The 18,270-nt window shown below is 39.7% G+C and overlaps 1 protein-coding gene across 1 annotated transcript; it reads right to left on the bottom strand.

The window, feature by feature from the left end:
• Window positions 1–1,774: 1,774 nt before the first annotated feature.
• On the bottom strand, window positions 1,775–10,932 carry LOC115674047 (general transcription and DNA repair factor IIH subunit TFB1-1-like). The gene is made up of 20 exons (XM_030596367.2): window positions 10,535–10,932; window positions 9,902–9,980; window positions 9,643–9,704; window positions 9,350–9,413; window positions 8,560–8,686; window positions 8,085–8,160; window positions 7,827–7,922; window positions 7,636–7,680; window positions 6,757–6,813; window positions 6,438–6,593; window positions 6,244–6,309; window positions 5,721–5,844; window positions 5,455–5,511; window positions 5,239–5,366; window positions 4,975–5,154; window positions 4,741–4,854; window positions 4,565–4,642; window positions 4,027–4,074; window positions 2,606–2,674; window positions 1,775–2,317 (listed from the first exon to the last, which is right to left on the bottom strand). Exons 1-20 carry the CDS (start codon window positions 10,613–10,615, stop codon window positions 2,231–2,233), a joined length of 1,794 nt encoding a protein of 597 aa, XP_030452227.1. The 5' UTR covers window positions 10,616–10,932; the 3' UTR covers window positions 1,775–2,230.
• Window positions 10,933–18,270: the final 7,338 nt, after the last annotated feature.

Below are 18,270 nucleotides of genomic sequence, written 5' to 3'. Positions count from 1 at the left end.
TAATACCCTAAAAAAAAACTCCAAATTTTAGGTTCAGTCACAAATACCCTAAACTTTTTTTGTAACATAAAAAACTCTCAATTTCAGATTTAGTTCCAATTCTATCATATACTTTTTTGTCACATGAAAACACAAAATTTAAGTCATGTCCTAATTCTACTGTCCAATCCCAATTTTACCTTAAAATTTTTTCAGTTTCATAAAAAAAAAATCAACTTTTACTTGAATCACTAATCTACCGCCATTACCTCTCTATCCAAAATTTCTCATTGACAATCAAGAGATGGAAAACTCCCACGCATGAGTTGTTCGAGCATCCCAAGCCGAGTATCTAGAGCACGAGCTCTCCAGCCATGAGAGATGGAACATTCCATAGCGTGAGAAGTTTACGACTAAGTGCAAAATCGAAGATCCCCGAGCAAAATGAAAGGAAGACTCTCTCGAGAGTAAAATAATTGAAAAAAACCAACCATAATTGCTTTAGTTTTTACCCAAATTTCACATCCAATAAGACATTGAGGCTAATATGGAAATTTATCTTCAAAAGATGTCTTTTTGGATTTGAAATTTAGAAAAAAAAACTAGAGCAATGATATAGAAACACCATGTAAGATCACTGAGTGCGATTTTAGACAAGGGGTTAATGGGGGGAAAATTTGAGACTTAAATAAAAGTTGGTGATTTTTATGAGACAAAAAATTTTACGTAGAGTTGGAACTTAACTTAAAGCTGGATTTTTTTTACGAGACAAAAAATTGAGGGTAGGGTTAGGATTGGAGTAAAGTTGAGAGATTTTTATGAGATAAAAAAAAAATTAGGGTAGAATTGGAACTGAATTTAAACACGAGTCTTTTATGAGACAAAAAAAGGTTTGGTGTTAAATTGGAACTGGAGCTAAAATTGCAGGGTTTCTTAGCTAAAGTTAATTTGCAAAGCCATTTCAATGGGTGTCGGATATGACGTGTTCATATACCAATTTAGTTTTTAAATCACTTTGTAAACTAAATTTGCACCCTAATCTTAGTATATATTGCTCATTTTTCGAATACATAATTTACATCTTAGGAGTAACTTGCTAAATAAATTTCCTACTATTACACAAAAACACAAAATATTTCCCAAGGCGCCATAAACCTACGCCCTAAATCCCGTAACCCTACTATCATTTCCGTCCGAAGTCACCACCGTCGCCGACCACCTTCACCTTCACATGATTTAAGGTTCTAGTCGTTCATCAATGGAGAACTTCAAATTTTACTTTGGTTGATCGAGAATTTAATCTTTTTAAAGTCTCGAGTTCACCGTCTGTGAAGATCTAGACGTCACAAAGAAAGTGGCAAATGACCAAACTATCTAGAGCCCCATCGAATTTCCAGTGCTTGGGTTGACAGTGAGAATGTGATTTTAAAGATAGAAATTGCATAATATTTTGGGGACAAGAATTGAAGATTTCCTTTTTCAACTTGTTGTATTGACCTAAATTACACTAGACTAGATAGCACAAGCAGCCAAAATGAAATAGCAAAAACATCCTGGAGAAGTCAGGTTGCTAATGACCCGATATAGATGCACAGAGATGCTCATAAATCTTACCTTTTCCCAAGCCTCTTCTTCTGTCTGTTGGCCAAACAGAAAATAAAAAACTTACCTTTTCCCAATTACTACAAAAATACTATTTCAGCACTTATGGGTCATAAACACAAACATATCGCATGATTGCGCTATTGGAAAATTCAAAAATCTGCAGGAATAAAAGTATGAAATTCAAGAAAGCTTCAAGAAAAGCAAAAGCCGGATGGGGTCTCTTCGGGATGTGATACTTGCTCTGCAGAAAACCAGGATTAACAGTAACTCATACAGTATTAAGAGCCCATATTAACTTAAGAGGGGGGAAAAATGAGTTGTATGCCTCTCCTGAAATCTCTTCTGATGGTTCTCTCACATTTGGGGAACTCGTATAACACAGTAGATCAGATGAACGGCCTCAATCCCCGTCTGATTTTTTTTTACAATAAATATAGGCACTCAACAAAATTGATCCGTGACGGGGTCCGTGACGGGGTCTATTCATTCAATGGAAACTCTGCAAAAGTAGCACCCCGAGCACCGATAGTGTGGCCATGGATCTTGTAGTATCATCAAAATGGGCCATTTTTTCCATCTCCCACTTCTTTCCATGGACTGCCACTAGTCTCAGCAAATAAACTTGCACGATGAGCATAAAATTAATCTACACATATCCATTTGGTCTCTCGCTGCTCTTTGCGGATCGCTTCTGCAAGTCTGCATCATAATGTTGAAAAGCAGCATCTAAGGCCTACATCAAATGAAGTTTCTGTTAGATCTCTCGTTCCATTTGCCACCTACGTGCCACAAGATATGCTAGCTCTCCAGCAAAAGTTCATGTTGTGTAATCTCAAAAGGAATATAGGGATAATTTAATCCCTGCATGTCTATCAATCAGTGCATTCTGTCCCTAATACTCATCCAGTAAGCAATTCTGCAAATTTTAGTTGAAATAGCTTCTAGTGAAACCACTTAAGTCCAGCACAAAGACTATAAAACCATCTGCGGTTGCAATTGTTATTAAAAGGAAATCCCATACCTGATGCATTTGGCGAACAAGAACGGAAACATGCTGCTTGTGGTTGGCTGGCACAGATTTCTTGATCTCCTGAAATTCGAAGGAAAATCAAAGGTTAAACGATTTCTAAACAACAGACGGGTTGCTAACCAAGCCTTGTCAAAAATTCAAAATCCTAAAATGAAAGTCACAAGTGAAGCAGATTAGATGATGCACCAAACAACATATAGGATTCACTTGACGTTGTAAATTACTTGAACGCTTTGCTGTGCTAGGAAGCACTGCTGCTGTGGCTATATTAGGTGCTTCAAAGATAATATTTTAAGGATGTCGTTCATCATGTTATGAGTAAAACAACAAATAGAAAAAATACACCAGGTAGCTTTCAGTTGATAATGGAGGACTCTGCGGACAAAAGCAGAAGAGATTTTAGCAAGTGATGTACAGCACAGAGAGGAGAGGCAAAAAGACCAGTTGGTAGAGAGTGCGAGAGAATTGGAGGAAACTAAGGTCGCACTTGATTTTAGGTTAAAAAAAAGATGGTGCTTCTTTAGCGTTATGTTCTTTTAATTAAGCCAATTTTTTTCTGGCTTTCACAGATATACGAAAGATCTATGATGAACAAAAAAGGTCGAGGTTAGCTGGGGCTTGACATTCTACCTTTACACTGGCCAGCCTGAGAACTAATCAGGCCTGACTTCAGCCAGGCCCACCCACGAGGGGCATAAACTTTATCCTGGCCCTGCCTAACAGGCCCAACAGACCGAGATAGGTATATATGCCAAACACCCTAAGGGAAATACTGCAGCTTTTTGGAAGCAAAAAGCAGACTCCCAAACACCTAGCTAGTCACATCCATGTTCCATGAAAAACAAATTGACCAGGTAAATGATAGTTTCATGTAGTACCATCAGTTTACACAAGCAATGCAAAGCTTCAACAAACAACATGGAAGAGAGAATTTCTCAACAAAGCCTGCTTGTATCAAGAACAAATCCATAATCTATATGGGTTGCCACCTTCAAATCAACTGCCTCAGGATGAGTTATCAACTCTTAAAAAGGCACTCTGGCAGGAAAAAAGAAAAAGAACGTGATTCTTCAAATCCTACAAGAAACTGTTGTTTCCTTTTTGGCAGGAGATAAAAACATTTCATTAATTTACTTCTTACATTAGATTCCTCTTAAAACTCTAAATCTTGAAGAGAAAAATCATATTAAATGCTGTAAGTTTTCAACAAGAGCATAGTATTGTGAAGCTAGTTGACAAGAATCCCAAACAGACATGACCCTATACAAAGCCACCAGTGGATCCAGATCAACATAAAATTAAGGATGAGAACCCTACATTACCACTTGAATGAGAAAAAGATCATATTTTCTCAAAGGGGTTTGTATTAATCAATCAGTTAACAAATTCTAGGAGATTAACAAGAAACATACTTCAAGCTGAGGGTAAATTTGTGACATGGCATCCTTCAGTCTGTTTACCTGCACATAATATAATAAACGAGAAAGTAAAAAAGTTACCCAGTGATTATCCAATTAAATGCTAAACAAAGAAACTTCAGTTTTTCATAATTCGATTAAACTCAAGTTCTTTGACAAGTGCTGCATCTCAATCCTAATTTTCAGTTCCTCCACCTACTTGACCAACTGAGCAATCATTCAAGGGAAATGGCTCGCAAAAACCCGTTCCCTGTGTCCTATCTTTTTGCTTGCAACAGACAAGGAGGGCCATAACTGGGTAGTCATGTGAGTTTAAAGAGAGAAATCTACTAACAGGGCTTGCTGTCAAACCCTACCACTAAATTAATGATACTCAAAACCTCAATAGAATTAGCGTTATACCTCAGCAAGTGACTTCCACACATACAAAAATCACCTATCACATTTGTAATGCATTGACTGCCAAGGTTCCTTTGTTTGACCTTTAATGAGACCTCCTGCTACTGACTGAGGAGATATAGCAAACATTTACCTTCGCATAAAGGTAAGAAGTCGTAATTGGATATGATGACCAAAAGTGCCTCAGTAATTCTTGTATGGACGTCCAATGCTGTCACCAAGAATAGTTGCAATGATAACTAAGATAATATGACCAAATTTGCATCAGGAGACGTCAAAAGCAAAAGCTTGGGTGAATTGTCAACTTACATGAAGAAGCTGCTCCTTGGTTGTGCTTGGCAACTTGTCCAGAACACTATCCTGAGGATTCTTTCCAACATCATATTTGGTTCTTGATATATCATGGGACAGCGCATTGAAAACCTATACCGTGCATTAGGGAAGGCAAGTCATAAGAGCTAGCATTGGCAATACAAATGTTCGGCATACTAGTCCAACAATTGTATGAGTGCTGAGCAATAACTTTAGAAAAGACTCTTTTACCTGAAGAGCATCTTTAGTCTTTACAACAGGATTCTGAAGTCCCATTTGTTTAGTCTGCGATATTGAGTCCCTCAGAGATCCGTATGCTTCTCTGGAGCTCAAATTGCACTTTTTCGCCTCTGCCCCTGCTGAGGCTTTAACGGCATTGACTTGCTGTGAATCAAAGTAGTCTCGAGGATCCTGGATGCAAACTGACATGAATCATCCAATTTCACAGTATCTGTTTTGCAACTTAAAAGTTTTCAAAGGTAAATACTGATATACTTTTATGCAGAGTGGAGCAAGTGGTGGACCGTGAGCTGCCTGAAGGTCCTCAATCTCTGTGATACGAGAGATCATTTCCAATCTCCCCTGATTAGCGTTCCCATCAGAATCCTCATTAGCCGACTCGACTATATGAATAATAAAAGTTGGAAATATTGAGTCACGATAGAAAAAATAAAACAAATGATTCACAGCGGAAACAAGAATTGGGCTAACCGCGTTTCAACTTAGCAAGTGCCTCTGCGACTGTCCTTGTGTCTTCCATTTCTACCTCTGCGTGATTATTTAGAAAGGCATAGGCTTAACCTCACATGCCTAAATCTAACGATTAGAAAACATACAGAAAAGAGGAAAAATTTTATTCCAACTCAGACCTCATTTCTTAGGTCTAAAATCTAAGACTGATAAAAAGCCTAAAGTTAAAACTTAAAGTGAGGAATTATGGTACAAGAAACATTAATTACTGAAAAGTTATTACCCACCTACTGTTCTTCCCTCAAGCACAACTGCAGCATGCCGATTAAGATCATGAGCTAAAGTCCTCCTGTACAGCTCATGTTGAGATTCAGTTATATCTTTGCCACCATCACGAAAAATTCCATGATCCTGCGTGTCCAAAACATGCAAACTGATTTGAAGTTTAGCTCCATCTTTTCTGTCGGCCATACTGTCACCATGTCATTATGAATAAAACACTCGAGACAGTCCTCAAGTAAGCCATGCAATGCCCTAGGGAAAATCGAATAGACAAAGGTAGTAAAAGGAATTCCTAAGAAATTTTATACATGCTCTTAAAGCAAGGTGATTTCTTCACACAATAGTTACTTGAGAGGCAGTTCGAGATGTCTAGTATAGCAAATTTAATTCCATATAGCTAGCACTAGCAGGTCAACTGTTTCTCCAAAGCAATATGAGAAATGATTTTCAAGGACACCAGAGTAGAGATGTACATAGTCATAAGGAGATATGCGAAATTATAACCAGACAATTGCACAATCATCATACAGGCAAGTGAGTGTAGTCATCTCCTTGGTCAGCTTCCATGTTTACAGTAGGATCAACCCGTCGGATCTGCAAACAAAGCAAAACATTAGAAAAACTCAAGCATCAATACAGACTAATCAAGAAAGAAGGTAACAAAAGTGGAAATTCTCTCAAACATTCTCAAGTGGAAGAGTTTCAAACTCTCAAACAAGCACCTTCTGCCGCGCTTCCTTGGCCAATATATCATCATTCCTGAGAAAAATAGCAAGCTCCTCATCTTCAGCAGCCTCTGCAGCAGCAGCAACAGCATTTTTTGTGCTGTGAAGGTACTCCGCTTTAAAGTACTTGGTCCAGAAGTCCTTCTCAGTCATCTGAAGTAAGAAGTACAGGAAATGATTCAAGAAACCATAGTTCAGTGTCATGTGTTGCTTTGAACAATCTAATGAACAATACGCAAATGCTTCATCACAATTTAAGTATTTACAGGGTCAACATGTCTGGAAAACGATGGAACGAGAGCAATATTTTCATTACCTTATTTGGAACATGACTCAAGAATGCTGCATGAACCGCAGGCTTCTCAGCAAAAATCTGGGATACAAGTACAAATTAACAATTCAAAGGTAAAATGAAAATAAGTATTACTTTAATATAAGTAATGTATGTATCAGGCCAATTTCATCAAAATGATACCAACATCTATCTGTACTAGACAGAAAAAAAAGAAGTGCAAAAAGACTACATCTCATGCTAAACACACCATACAGATACAAAATGCAATCAGAAATGTCTCTTCCACATTACTCACGACTGAGACAAACAGGGAAATCAGAAATGTCTCTTCCGCATTACTCAAGACTAAGGCAAAGAGGCATTCCTACATTCCATTTAGCAGGGGCTTAAGTGTCTCACCACATTATTCAAAACTAAAACGTATGTTTTAACTTCTCTGCATTTTACATTTTTACTGCCTATTATTTTGCATTATAAATATTAGACATTCCACCCAGTGATACTCAGATTTATGCCTAAACAAAATGGTTAGGGATTTGTCATTCCCTATTAATGACTGGCATCCAGAATTCAGCTCTTAGCAAAGATTATGTATAGTTGTGGCAGTGACACCAAGAAATGATCATCCTCTTTGTGATAAAGGCAGCCCAGTTTTGTCTTTCATATCAAAGAACCTAGAGGCTAGAAAAAATGGGAGACATTGAAAAAAGACTCGGTGTCAAAGAGCTCCCAGACACAATGCCAAAAGGATAAGGTGGGAAGCCAACTATTCTTTACAGCACATACAGAACTTTCCTCATTTTTAAAAGCCCGCCTATTTCTATCTTTCCAGATTACCCAAAAAATGGAAGCGGAAATTAAAATCAAAAAGCTTGTCCTCTTTCAAAGAAGAAACAATACCTGAAGGATTACTTCTGGTGTCAAACTAAAAGTAACTTTGTTTGTCTGCAGATAAACAGGAAAGAAACAGCCATAAGTTCTTGTTGCAATTGACACTGCCAAAAAGGGAGAACAAATATACCACAAGTCCTGCAAAATCCAAGATAAAATTATGACATAGGCATGCTCGGTTAGAGAGATCAGTATCATACCCTGCCATCTGTTGCTGGTTTAATGTCTGAAATCATGGCGCTTTTGAAGCCCACACGTTGTTTTGATTTTCTATTCGACTCTCTATCCAGCAATTTCTGCAAAAATAAAATAAGCAGCAGAAAAAATCACATCACCAGTTGTAATCATGCGTGTTGATATGATTTCCATTGGAAACGAGGTTCAACCAATTCATATGCTAGAAATTCTAAATAAAAACATATTGTGTTCAAGCAGCTTTTTGTCTTCAAATTACTCACCTTCCTTGTTGCCCAAAATTCCGCTTCCGTCAGGATCCCACCAATCACAAGTTGCTTGTGAAGTTTCTGCAACTCACTGCGATGGGCAAACTTTTGCGAAATCAGGTGGTTCTAAGAGACATATTATGTACTATATGAACTAAAGCATTATTAGAACAGAGAAGTACAGGTTACGGAGTTGATCTGCCAAATTATTCAAACCATTATTCATGTGATCTAGTCATAATAGGAATTAGGAAATTATCTTACTTATTTTGCCCAAAATATCTTTTAGGGCATAGGTCCACGATGACAATCAATGGAAAATAAGACCAACTAGAGAATGCCATAATCAACATCAAGCCATTATAAGGCCTGTGGATATATACAGTAACTGCTCAAACTATTCAAACCACCGAGACAAAATGGAGAATGAGTAAGTCTATATTTTAATAATTTTAGTATAACCATGGGTGGTCAGACAAGACAAATTTACCTGTTTTCTCTCAAAAGCTTGATGCGGAGCTCCAATTCAGCTGTGCTGATTTGTTCATCAGGAAGTGAGGCATCAGTCTTTCCGGAGGCAGCTGTTGGAGTCTCCCCGGCTCTTCCAATGGCTTTTCCTATTCAAGAAGCACCACTTAAAGCTCCATGACAGAATGAAATTACCAATAAATTTTTACTAGCAAAAGAGAATTACTCACTCCAAAAGGCAACAAGGAAAAACAAAACTGGCATAGTTTAGCGTCTAGCAATCTAACTAACTAGAACAGAGACAAAGACTTCCATCAATCTGGCCCCACAAAAATATTTTGAAAAAAAATGCACAACCGACATAAAAACATGGGCAATACATCTAGCCATCTGCATTTTATTAGATATATTCACAATACTCACAATCCCTTCCTCGTTAAAGACATTAAAACAAATGGTAAGAACAAAACCACAGACATAGACAACTTGTCATCTATGCACACTAAATTTATAGTTTCATCCCTCTTGCGGTAGCTGAAAATGAAAAATTATATCACATAACTTGGCTTAGAATAGTAACAGCAAAACAAAAGGAAAAGGAAATAGAATCCATGGACATACTAAGAAATCTCTTGCTTATAAAATCAAATAATTCAGCGTCTGCACAATAAATGAAAGCTAATCTCTTCTGTTCGTAAAATAGAGAAGAATGAGCAGCTCCTACAACAGAATCAAAACTCAGACACTTAAATTCTAGGCTCCAGCACATTAATGGGAAGGCAGAAAGCTTTTGCCATCAGAATTAGCCTTACCTACAAAATCTCTGCAATTGTGGAGATCGGAGTAACTCTCAAATTCAAATATGAAACTTCCACCCTGCAAGGAGATGGTGACTATCATGCTTCAATCATAAAGAGCACCAAATTGTGGAGTATAATTAACGAAACACAAACTAGAGCAGAGCAAAATACTTGTTCCTTAAGTGAAAAATTAATTAAATACTGGTAAGATAAAACGATGGCAACAATGGCCATGTCACATGTCTCCAAGCTAGATATCCTCATGTCGAGCAAAGTCACAGTAAATAGTCATTCAGAAACTTAACTTGATCATTCGTGAGGTTGAGCCACGGTGGTTTATTTGATCCCTCCTTGGTGTTTTTATGACCTGAAACATCCAGAGTTTGGATTAGACATCTTGCATTAGACATCTTCAATACTAACGGTACACTTCTCAAATAAAGTTCATATCACACAAAACTCAGCATTTACTTCCAAAAGCAAATCTTGCCTCAGAAGAGACAGGCCTATCAAATTTCACAAAATAACAGACAGAGTTTAGCACCCATTCATTAAAAAAAGTACCTTTAATATATCTAAACTCCACATCAAGCTTTGACGCAGAGTTGGGATGATTAGGGGTGAAAATAAATCTGTCCCAAGCCTGCATAAATTAAAATTTTACTATTAAAAAAGGAGCCAAATATGAATGATAAGTAGAGTTTACAAAGGCCGTAACTTTGGTGCCTAAACCATAGCAAACAGAAGTACTGACGATGACAGTAATCCTTTCAACTGCTTCTCCAATAATCAATATGTAATGCTACTTTCTAGGAGGCCGAAAGTATACATTACATTCTCGAGCAATGTTCTATCGAAGGAGGACAATCAAGTTTTGAAGCACACTATCACAACTAACTTGATTTGAGAGCCCATTTACCCAAGCTGCTCTATACACGAGTCTCATGATCTCACATGCCGAATGACGTGGACAAAATGTACCAGTGAGCTGAACTGAACGTCAATTACAATGCTTTACAGAAATTCAGCCACCATTAACACCCTCGCCGCATTTGAAGTTTCCAAATTTAAACGGAAAACAGAACCCCATCACACTAGATTGCGGTAACACTTCAAACACAGTCAAACCTTGGCCTCAGAGGACAAGGGACAAAAAAGGGTAACCACAGATTTACACGCAGAAGAAAGGAGGGGTACCATCTTGAGAACGCCAGCAGTTCCCGGGTCCTTGACGTTAGTCTTGTACTTGGCGCGCTTGATCATCTGCCCGCTCGCCATCCCCGCCGCCCGACAGATCGATTGTCCTCAAGAACTCGCCAGACGATCGGAATGGCACGGGTCTTCGGGGTCGCCCTCGAGTCCTAGGGCAATCCACCCATACCGCCAATGCGAGAAGCGATTGACCCCGCGAATCGTCGGGGGACGGGGCGGACGATCTAGGGTTCCGATCAGCAATATCGGAAGAAACGCCGATCGACCGCAAGGGCAAAGGGTAGTGTCGAGATCCTCATGGGAGGATCTCCGGAGAGGAAAAGCTCGTCCTTTGTTCTTATTCTCTGCGCATGTACTTGCAGAGCGCCAAGAAGTAGGATGCGGAAGGAAGTAATGGGGGTTGCGTTATATAGGCGACCGGAAACGGTTGGACCGGGCGTCAGCCGGTCGATCGGTCCGATTCTATTGGATAGACCAAAAACTTTTGTTGTTTGGTTCGATTTCGGTTCGCGTCTGACGATGTTCCGACTCTCTCATGGAACTAGGGGTGTCAATGGGTCGGGTTGGGTCGGATTTTCATAATACCCAACCCGACCCGAAACAAAGACCCAAACAAGATATAACCGCACGATCAAGTCGGGTCGGTTCGGGTCGGGTTCGTGTTTTAGATTTTTATTATAAATTAAGGTTAAGTTACGCCCACAATCGCTTGGGAGTCCTACATCTCCAAAAACCTTGAAGATTCATAATGCGGTGTATCTCGAGGGTTTTCTATATACACAGTCAAATTCCCTATTAAGTGGCATGGATCCATATGTGACATGCAGACAGGCATTTTGACTTTTCTGATAGATTCACAAATAGTTTGTGAATTTAAAAACTAGTCTTAGACTCATCCCGACCATGGGATTAATACTTGGCCTTTGAATTGTCAAACACAAGAATGCAGAACAACAAACACATTCCTTTCTTCTTCTTTCATGGGTAACAAGAGTTAAGAAGCCCTAAGAGATACTGTCAAGTGATATAGCAAAAAGGGAAAAAGCCAAACAGAGATTCATCTGACTCCTAAACCCCACATGTAATATCTCGTATCTACGGATCAGCGGCATAGCATTTGACAAATATCAAACAATTAAACCAAAGGCCAAACAAGAAAAATCCAATGACTATACACCATCACACCATTGTAGTTGCAGTACTCGACTGCTCGAGCCCCGATCACAACTTAGGAATGATCAATCACAAAAGTGTAATGGCAGAATTCCTAATTGCCCCGACCAAAAGCTCCAAATTTTTCAGACAACACAACCGACCACCCTTCGATAAGAACGACACTAAAAGATGGCATGCGAAAAAAGCAAACAGGGCTACTTGCGAGTTGCAATAGAGATTTACGTTGATAAAAATAGAGTACACAAATGTATATTGTGACATTCTGAATTTCGACCCACTTTCGGGATTTATGAAATGATATTATCATCAATGTACTTTCTGTTATATCTCACTCGGAATTGGCCATTCTTGATAATACTAACCGTTAGGGAATGGCTAGTTAGGATTTCGGTACGCACGACCCAAGAACTCGAACCTGGATCGACACTTCGACCATAAGGATTGACGAGGGGATATTTTGGGCCATTATAGGCCGATCCAAGAATGATTATGGAATAATTTAACAATGTTATACAATTGAGTCATAGGTGAATCCGTTTAATCGTTGTATGCATTCCGAACGTTCCAAAATCAATTTATAATGATCGTGTCATTTGGAACTAGTGATTGACCTTCGTAATTACATGACAACCGAAGTCACCAAGGCTCGAGTCAACTTAAACGTGGATTGATATCAAATCAACCACGGGTCGACATGCGTAAACCTTAAAAGCCGCCCGTTAGTTTGAGACACACGAAAGTCGCGTTTGATCGATTTTGGCCACGAATTGAAATCCAAACTTGGGTATCGAACTTTCAAGAATGTCAAAATTATTATATTGGACGTCGCCGCGTTAAGCTTACTTTATTATCGGTTTGCTCAGAAATTCTCGAAAAAGTGAAAATTGGCTCGGAAATTGGAAAAGACGATCTTACCCCTGTGTGTTCTAGAGTTTATTTGTTGAGTGGAAGGACATGTTGGTCTTTTTCCCCTAGTGGCCAAAAATCCTCTTGGACAACTTTGCCCTTGCCCTTTTTAGTTATTTACATAGTTGCCCTTCTAGAAACCTTTTTGCTAGATGCATTCCTAGCCCTTAGATCAATACTTGGGCACCAAGGACTCATCCTAACCCTCCATTTTGAGAGATATGTTTAGCCCTCTCTCTCTCTCTCCTCACTTTCTCCATTGCTCTCTCTCTCTCTTCATTTTCTTTCTCTCTCCCTCCCCCCTTGGCCGAAACTCACTCACTCACCACCGCCGTCCACCACCCTTGCACCCTCACGCCACCACCCCTGGACCGCCGTGGACCATCGTGAGCCGCCCCCAAGTCGCCGATCACTCCCGGATCAACCGCCGTTCGCCGGATCGCCGTTTGGTCGCCGCTGTTCGCCGAAAATTCCACATCTGACCGTGACTTGTGCTGCTGGTTTTGGCTTAGTTTCTAGCTTAAATTAGTGGTAAATAACTCCCTAAACCTTGATTAGGTTAGTAGGTTACCAATGGATAGTGTTTAGGGGTTGTTACGGTAATTTAGGGGTTATTTTAGGGGTTAATTTAGGGGTTATGGTAGATGCTGAATTAAGGATTTGTTGGTGGCTGGATTTGATAATTATATGGCTGATTTGAATGTTAAGATAGGTAGATTATGTGACTTGAGCTTGAGCATATGTTTAATGTTGCTAATTGTGCTTAATTTGGCTAATTATGATTGTTTATTGATTGTTTTAATTAAATTCGTGGGTTAGTCTTGTGGCTGCAATAATCATGTGGTAGTGGCTGAATTGGATGATTTGGACATTGATCATATGGCCCCCATTGATTCTAGATTGGTTAATGTTAATTTTAGGGCCTAATTAACATGATTATGTGCTAATTTTGATCGTACGGTTTAAGTAAATTAGGATGTGATAAAATTTGATCATATGGCTTATTAGAGATTTGAAGTTGATAGTGTAGCTTTGATTGACCATCGCATGGCTAATTAGTCAATTATGTGCCGATTAAATGTTTAATGACGATCGTGTGATGGATTAGTTGTTTAATGCCGATCGCATGGTTAAAGTATTTAATCGTATGGTTAATTTATTTAATCATGGCTGAGTAGTTGACATGGCTTGATCGTGTGGTTGGAATGATGATTTCGTGGCCTAGAACGAAGATCGTATGGTTGAAATTGATGTTTCATGGTTGATCTTGCACTTGATGAATAATCGTAGGATTTTAAAAGTGGATCGTGTGGTTAATTATGGCTATTGTTGGCTTAGCATGGCATACCGTGATCATATATTGATGTTTGATACGAAAATGAGTGCGATTCATGGCATATATATTCATAGTAAATTGCATGTCATAAACACTTGCATTGGCTAATTAAGGAAGATTAAAATTGGCAATGCGTGGTTGTTTACGTGTATGGCCATGATGAGTTCCGTCTAAGACGAGTTCTAGACGATGCCCGGCGGAAGTTCGGATGCTGTCTGGTACCCGACTTGTCGGGGGGGGGGGGGGGTTCGATTCCAGACATTGCCGATCGCGGTGGAGGCCGGGTCGATGCTCCTAAATGGAATGCCGTCTAGTACCCGACTTATCGGGGGGGGGGTTCGATCCTGGACGTTGCCACGCTCAAAGTAGTGGGGTGATGCCTGGCTATGCCGGAAGACCGGCGGGAGTTCGGTGTGACCTATGGTGGGTTGTTAATAATTTGGACAACTTCGAGTGTTATGTGCATATGGCATGCTTTGCGCTTGATTATGGGATAAAACCGTGAGGCACGGTATGGGACGGGCTGAAGTGATTTCATCTTATAATCGAGACTCGTGTGAATGATTGAGTATGTCTAGATTATTATTATTGGTATCATGCATATTGATAGTATGCCATGGTTGTGATACAATTCGAGACTTTACATAGTATGTAGTACCATTGTTCGTTTGATAGGAACTTACCCTATTGGTTAGAATAGCATGATTAGGGTGCCGGAGGTACGTATTAGTCGAGGCTTAGGCAGTTTACTTATTGAGATTTTATCTCATTCCCTGTTATTAAACATTTCAGTCCCTCGACCTTGATTATGACTGAGCCTCCGTTACGTTTTGGGGTACCAACGGAAACGGAGCATTGGGTAACTGAGTACCCAGCTGGTATCATAATAGGGAGTATCAGAAGCATGAGAGTACATTTTGGGTCGATGATGGTGAGCAGTACTTTTTTTTTGTGTAAAATGTAAGTAGTATATAACAGATGATGTACAGCAGCTTAGGGGCATACCTTGGCATTACAACTAGTACTAATAATTCGAGAATATAGAGGTAGGAAGTCTCCATAAAGTAGCTAAAACAACGTTAGCTTGCGAAGGTTTGATTTTTTGGTATAGCGAAGCTCTACCTCTTACATTTTTCCGCACCTTCGCCAAAATAATCTGAATGTCAGTTGGATTGTTTTGAAACCGCCTATGGTTGTGCTCCATCCAAGTGCAATATACAGTCGCTAGGAAAGATACTTTGAGGAGTTTCGCTATCAAATCTTTGCCTCTTGTTGCTCTAACCATCCATTGAAGCTCCTCATTCCATCCCCATACATTACGCCTGATCCCATGTTGCGCAAGAATATTGCGCCAGATGCTACCTGTCCATTCGCATTGGAAGAAAAGGTGAGTCCTGTTTTCTATACTTGCCCTACAGAAGCTACATTGGACATCGACTGAGGTCATCCACCGTGATATGATCTTTGCTGTCGGAAGCCTATCCCTACATACTAACCAACCGATAAAATTGCGTTTGCTAACGCCGCTACTCCATATTAAGTTATACCACTCCACAGCCGGACTCTCGTGTCTAAGTTCATCCAAGACATCATGGCAAAGAATATCTTGGATTAGACATGACTCGGTTAGGACATGACGTAGTTTGAGGAGACATCGCCAACTCCAGGCCATACTACCCTTCATGTCCATCTCGCAAAATGGGGTTCCTCTCGCATTTTGTACTATGGACCCAGGAGCTCCAAAGTGAAGAAGATGGATGATTGATAAGATTCCACATTGTGCGCCCTAATAACACTTTGTTCCATAGGTTCAAATCAGGCAATCCTAACCCTCCTTCCTTTTTGGGTGAGCATACTACACGCCATGCAACTTTGTGCGATCCACGGTTTGTTGAAGACCCAGCCCATAGGAAGTGGCGAATCTTCGTCTCAATCTCATACATAGTTTGCTTCGAAAGAAGAAACATTTGCATCCAGTACGTGCAGATAGATATAAGGACCGATTTGGTTAGTTGTAACCGACCCGCATAACTCATATGCTTCATTCCCCAACTCTCAATTTTCTTGAATATCTTATCAATAAGGCTTTTGCAATTTGAGTGAGTGAGTCTTTTAGTAATAAGAGGAACACCCAAGTACTTGATAGGGAGAGTACCTGCGGGAAAAGGCGTATGGTCCAATATAAGAAGCTTTTCCTCCTCATTTAACCCAGAGAAAAATATTTTGCATTTGTCAGGGTTAAACCGCAGTCCAGTGAGAGTGGCGAATTCTTCAAGAGCTTCTACTAGGCATAGAACAGAGTCTACATCTCCATGGGCAAATAAGAACAGGTCATCAGCGAAGCAAAGGTGTGTAATCCTTTGCGTTTTGCAGCGCCAATGGTATTTGAAGGAAGAACTAGCAACTTTTGCTCTTACAATTCTATTGAAAATTTCCATAACTAGAACAAATAAATATGGAGAAAGAGGATCACCTTGTCTCAGCCCATTAGTGCTACTGAAATACCCTACCTGTTCGCCATTAAAATTCACTGAAAACCTCGGGGTAGTAATGCACTCACTTATCAATTCAACCAGATGTTGGGGTGTATTTAAAGCTTTTAGGACCCCAATGACTGCATCCCATCTGACCATATCATAAGCCTTCATGAGATCTATTTTTATGGCGACACGTTGACCTTTATCTCCCTTATGATAGTTGTGAAGTAAATCTTGGCATAACAGGATATTTTCTGAGATTTGTCGTCCGGTGATGAAAGCGGTTTGGTTTAGATCAACAATCAAGGGGAGCATTCCGCTTATTTGTTCTGCAAGGAGTTTGGATATGATCTTGTACAAGGTATTACAGCATGATATGGGTCTGAACTCCTTGAGGGATGAGGGATTTGGAACCTTCGGGACAAGAGAGATCAGAGTGGAATTTATAGATTTCAATAATCTTTTGGACGAGAAAAAATCCAGTATAGCTTCCTTGATGTCGTGTCCAATGATAGGCCAAGCACTTTTGAAGAAACGACTGTTAAAACCATATGGGCCCGGTGCTTTGAAATCATTGAAACCCTTTAGGACTCGAAGAATATCCTTTCTCTGAGGTGGTGTGAAAGTAACTAAAGCATTGATATCTTCATGAAAAAAAAGGACAAACCTCTCATAAGGGATACAAGGTCCCCTGGAACTACCAAGAAGGGCTTGATAGTATGATAAGATTGTGTTCTTAAGAGCCCCATCTTCAGAGATAACGGATTCATCCTCAAGTATGAGATGATTTATCCTGTTCTGAGCACTTCTTCGCATCATGGAAGCAAAGAAAACCTTGCTATTATTGTCGCCCTCCTTTAGCCAAAGATTTCTGGATTTCTGTTTGAGCAAAATTTCTTCATGTTTACTTAAAGCCAGAAATTCCTCCAAATGTACCTTTTTTGCCGCCCGAGATATGGCATCGAATGGGTCAATCACCAGCTTTTGTTGAATTTGATACAAGCTTTCCTTAGCCTGGTTTACCTTAACTTGTAAGTCACCAAACTGAGATCTATTTAGGCTCTTGAGTTGTTGTTTCAGTTTTTTGAGCTTTGTCACTACTGCAAACATGCATGATCCTCTAACTTCTTCTTTTTGCCAGCAGGAGGAAATCATAGGTAGATAGTCCGGACTTGAGGTCCAGAAATTGAAGAATCTGAAGGAATATCTCTTTCTCCTGCTAGTGGTGTCTAATTTCACCAAACAGGGTGAGTGGCCTGATACCCCTGGAAGTAGAAATTCAACTGAGTAGTGCTCATACTTGTTCTACCATTCTGCGTTAACCAGTACTCTATCAATTCTACTTGCTCTAAGATTTGTCCCAGAGCTTTTGTTAGTCCATGTGAAGACCGGGCCTAATGATGGAGGCTCGATTAATGCAAGCTCCTCAATCATGTTGTTTAGTTCCTCCATACCCGCAGTCCAGCGAACCGTGGAGCGAATCCTTTTGCTAATATCCTTTGTTTCATTAAAGTCCCCCATGAGCAACCATGGCACGTTTCCGGGATTTCTGTTCGAAAAATTCAAAATGTTGCGCCACATATTCCCACGCTCCACTTCCGTATTGCAACCATAGATGGCAGAAAGCAAAAATGGGTCCATCCCAGGTTTATCAATTTGACAATGGATGACTTGAGCAGAAACCTCCAACACCGTTAACCTAAGAATAGATGGCTTCCACAGAATCCAAAGTCGACCTAAGCTGCTGTACATATAGTTATAGCATAAGACCATTCTCTAAAGCTACTGTCAACAACAAAATCAGCATTATCTTCCTTAATCTTATG

Source organism: Syzygium oleosum, unplaced genomic scaffold, assembly GCF_021117445.2.
Source record: "Syzygium oleosum isolate NSW1041296 unplaced genomic scaffold, Sole_v2.1 Sole_v2.19, whole genome shotgun sequence".
Taxonomy (NCBI): Eukaryota; Viridiplantae; Streptophyta; class Magnoliopsida; order Myrtales; family Myrtaceae; genus Syzygium; species Syzygium oleosum.
This window is presented reverse-complemented; position numbering and strand designations above follow the sequence as displayed.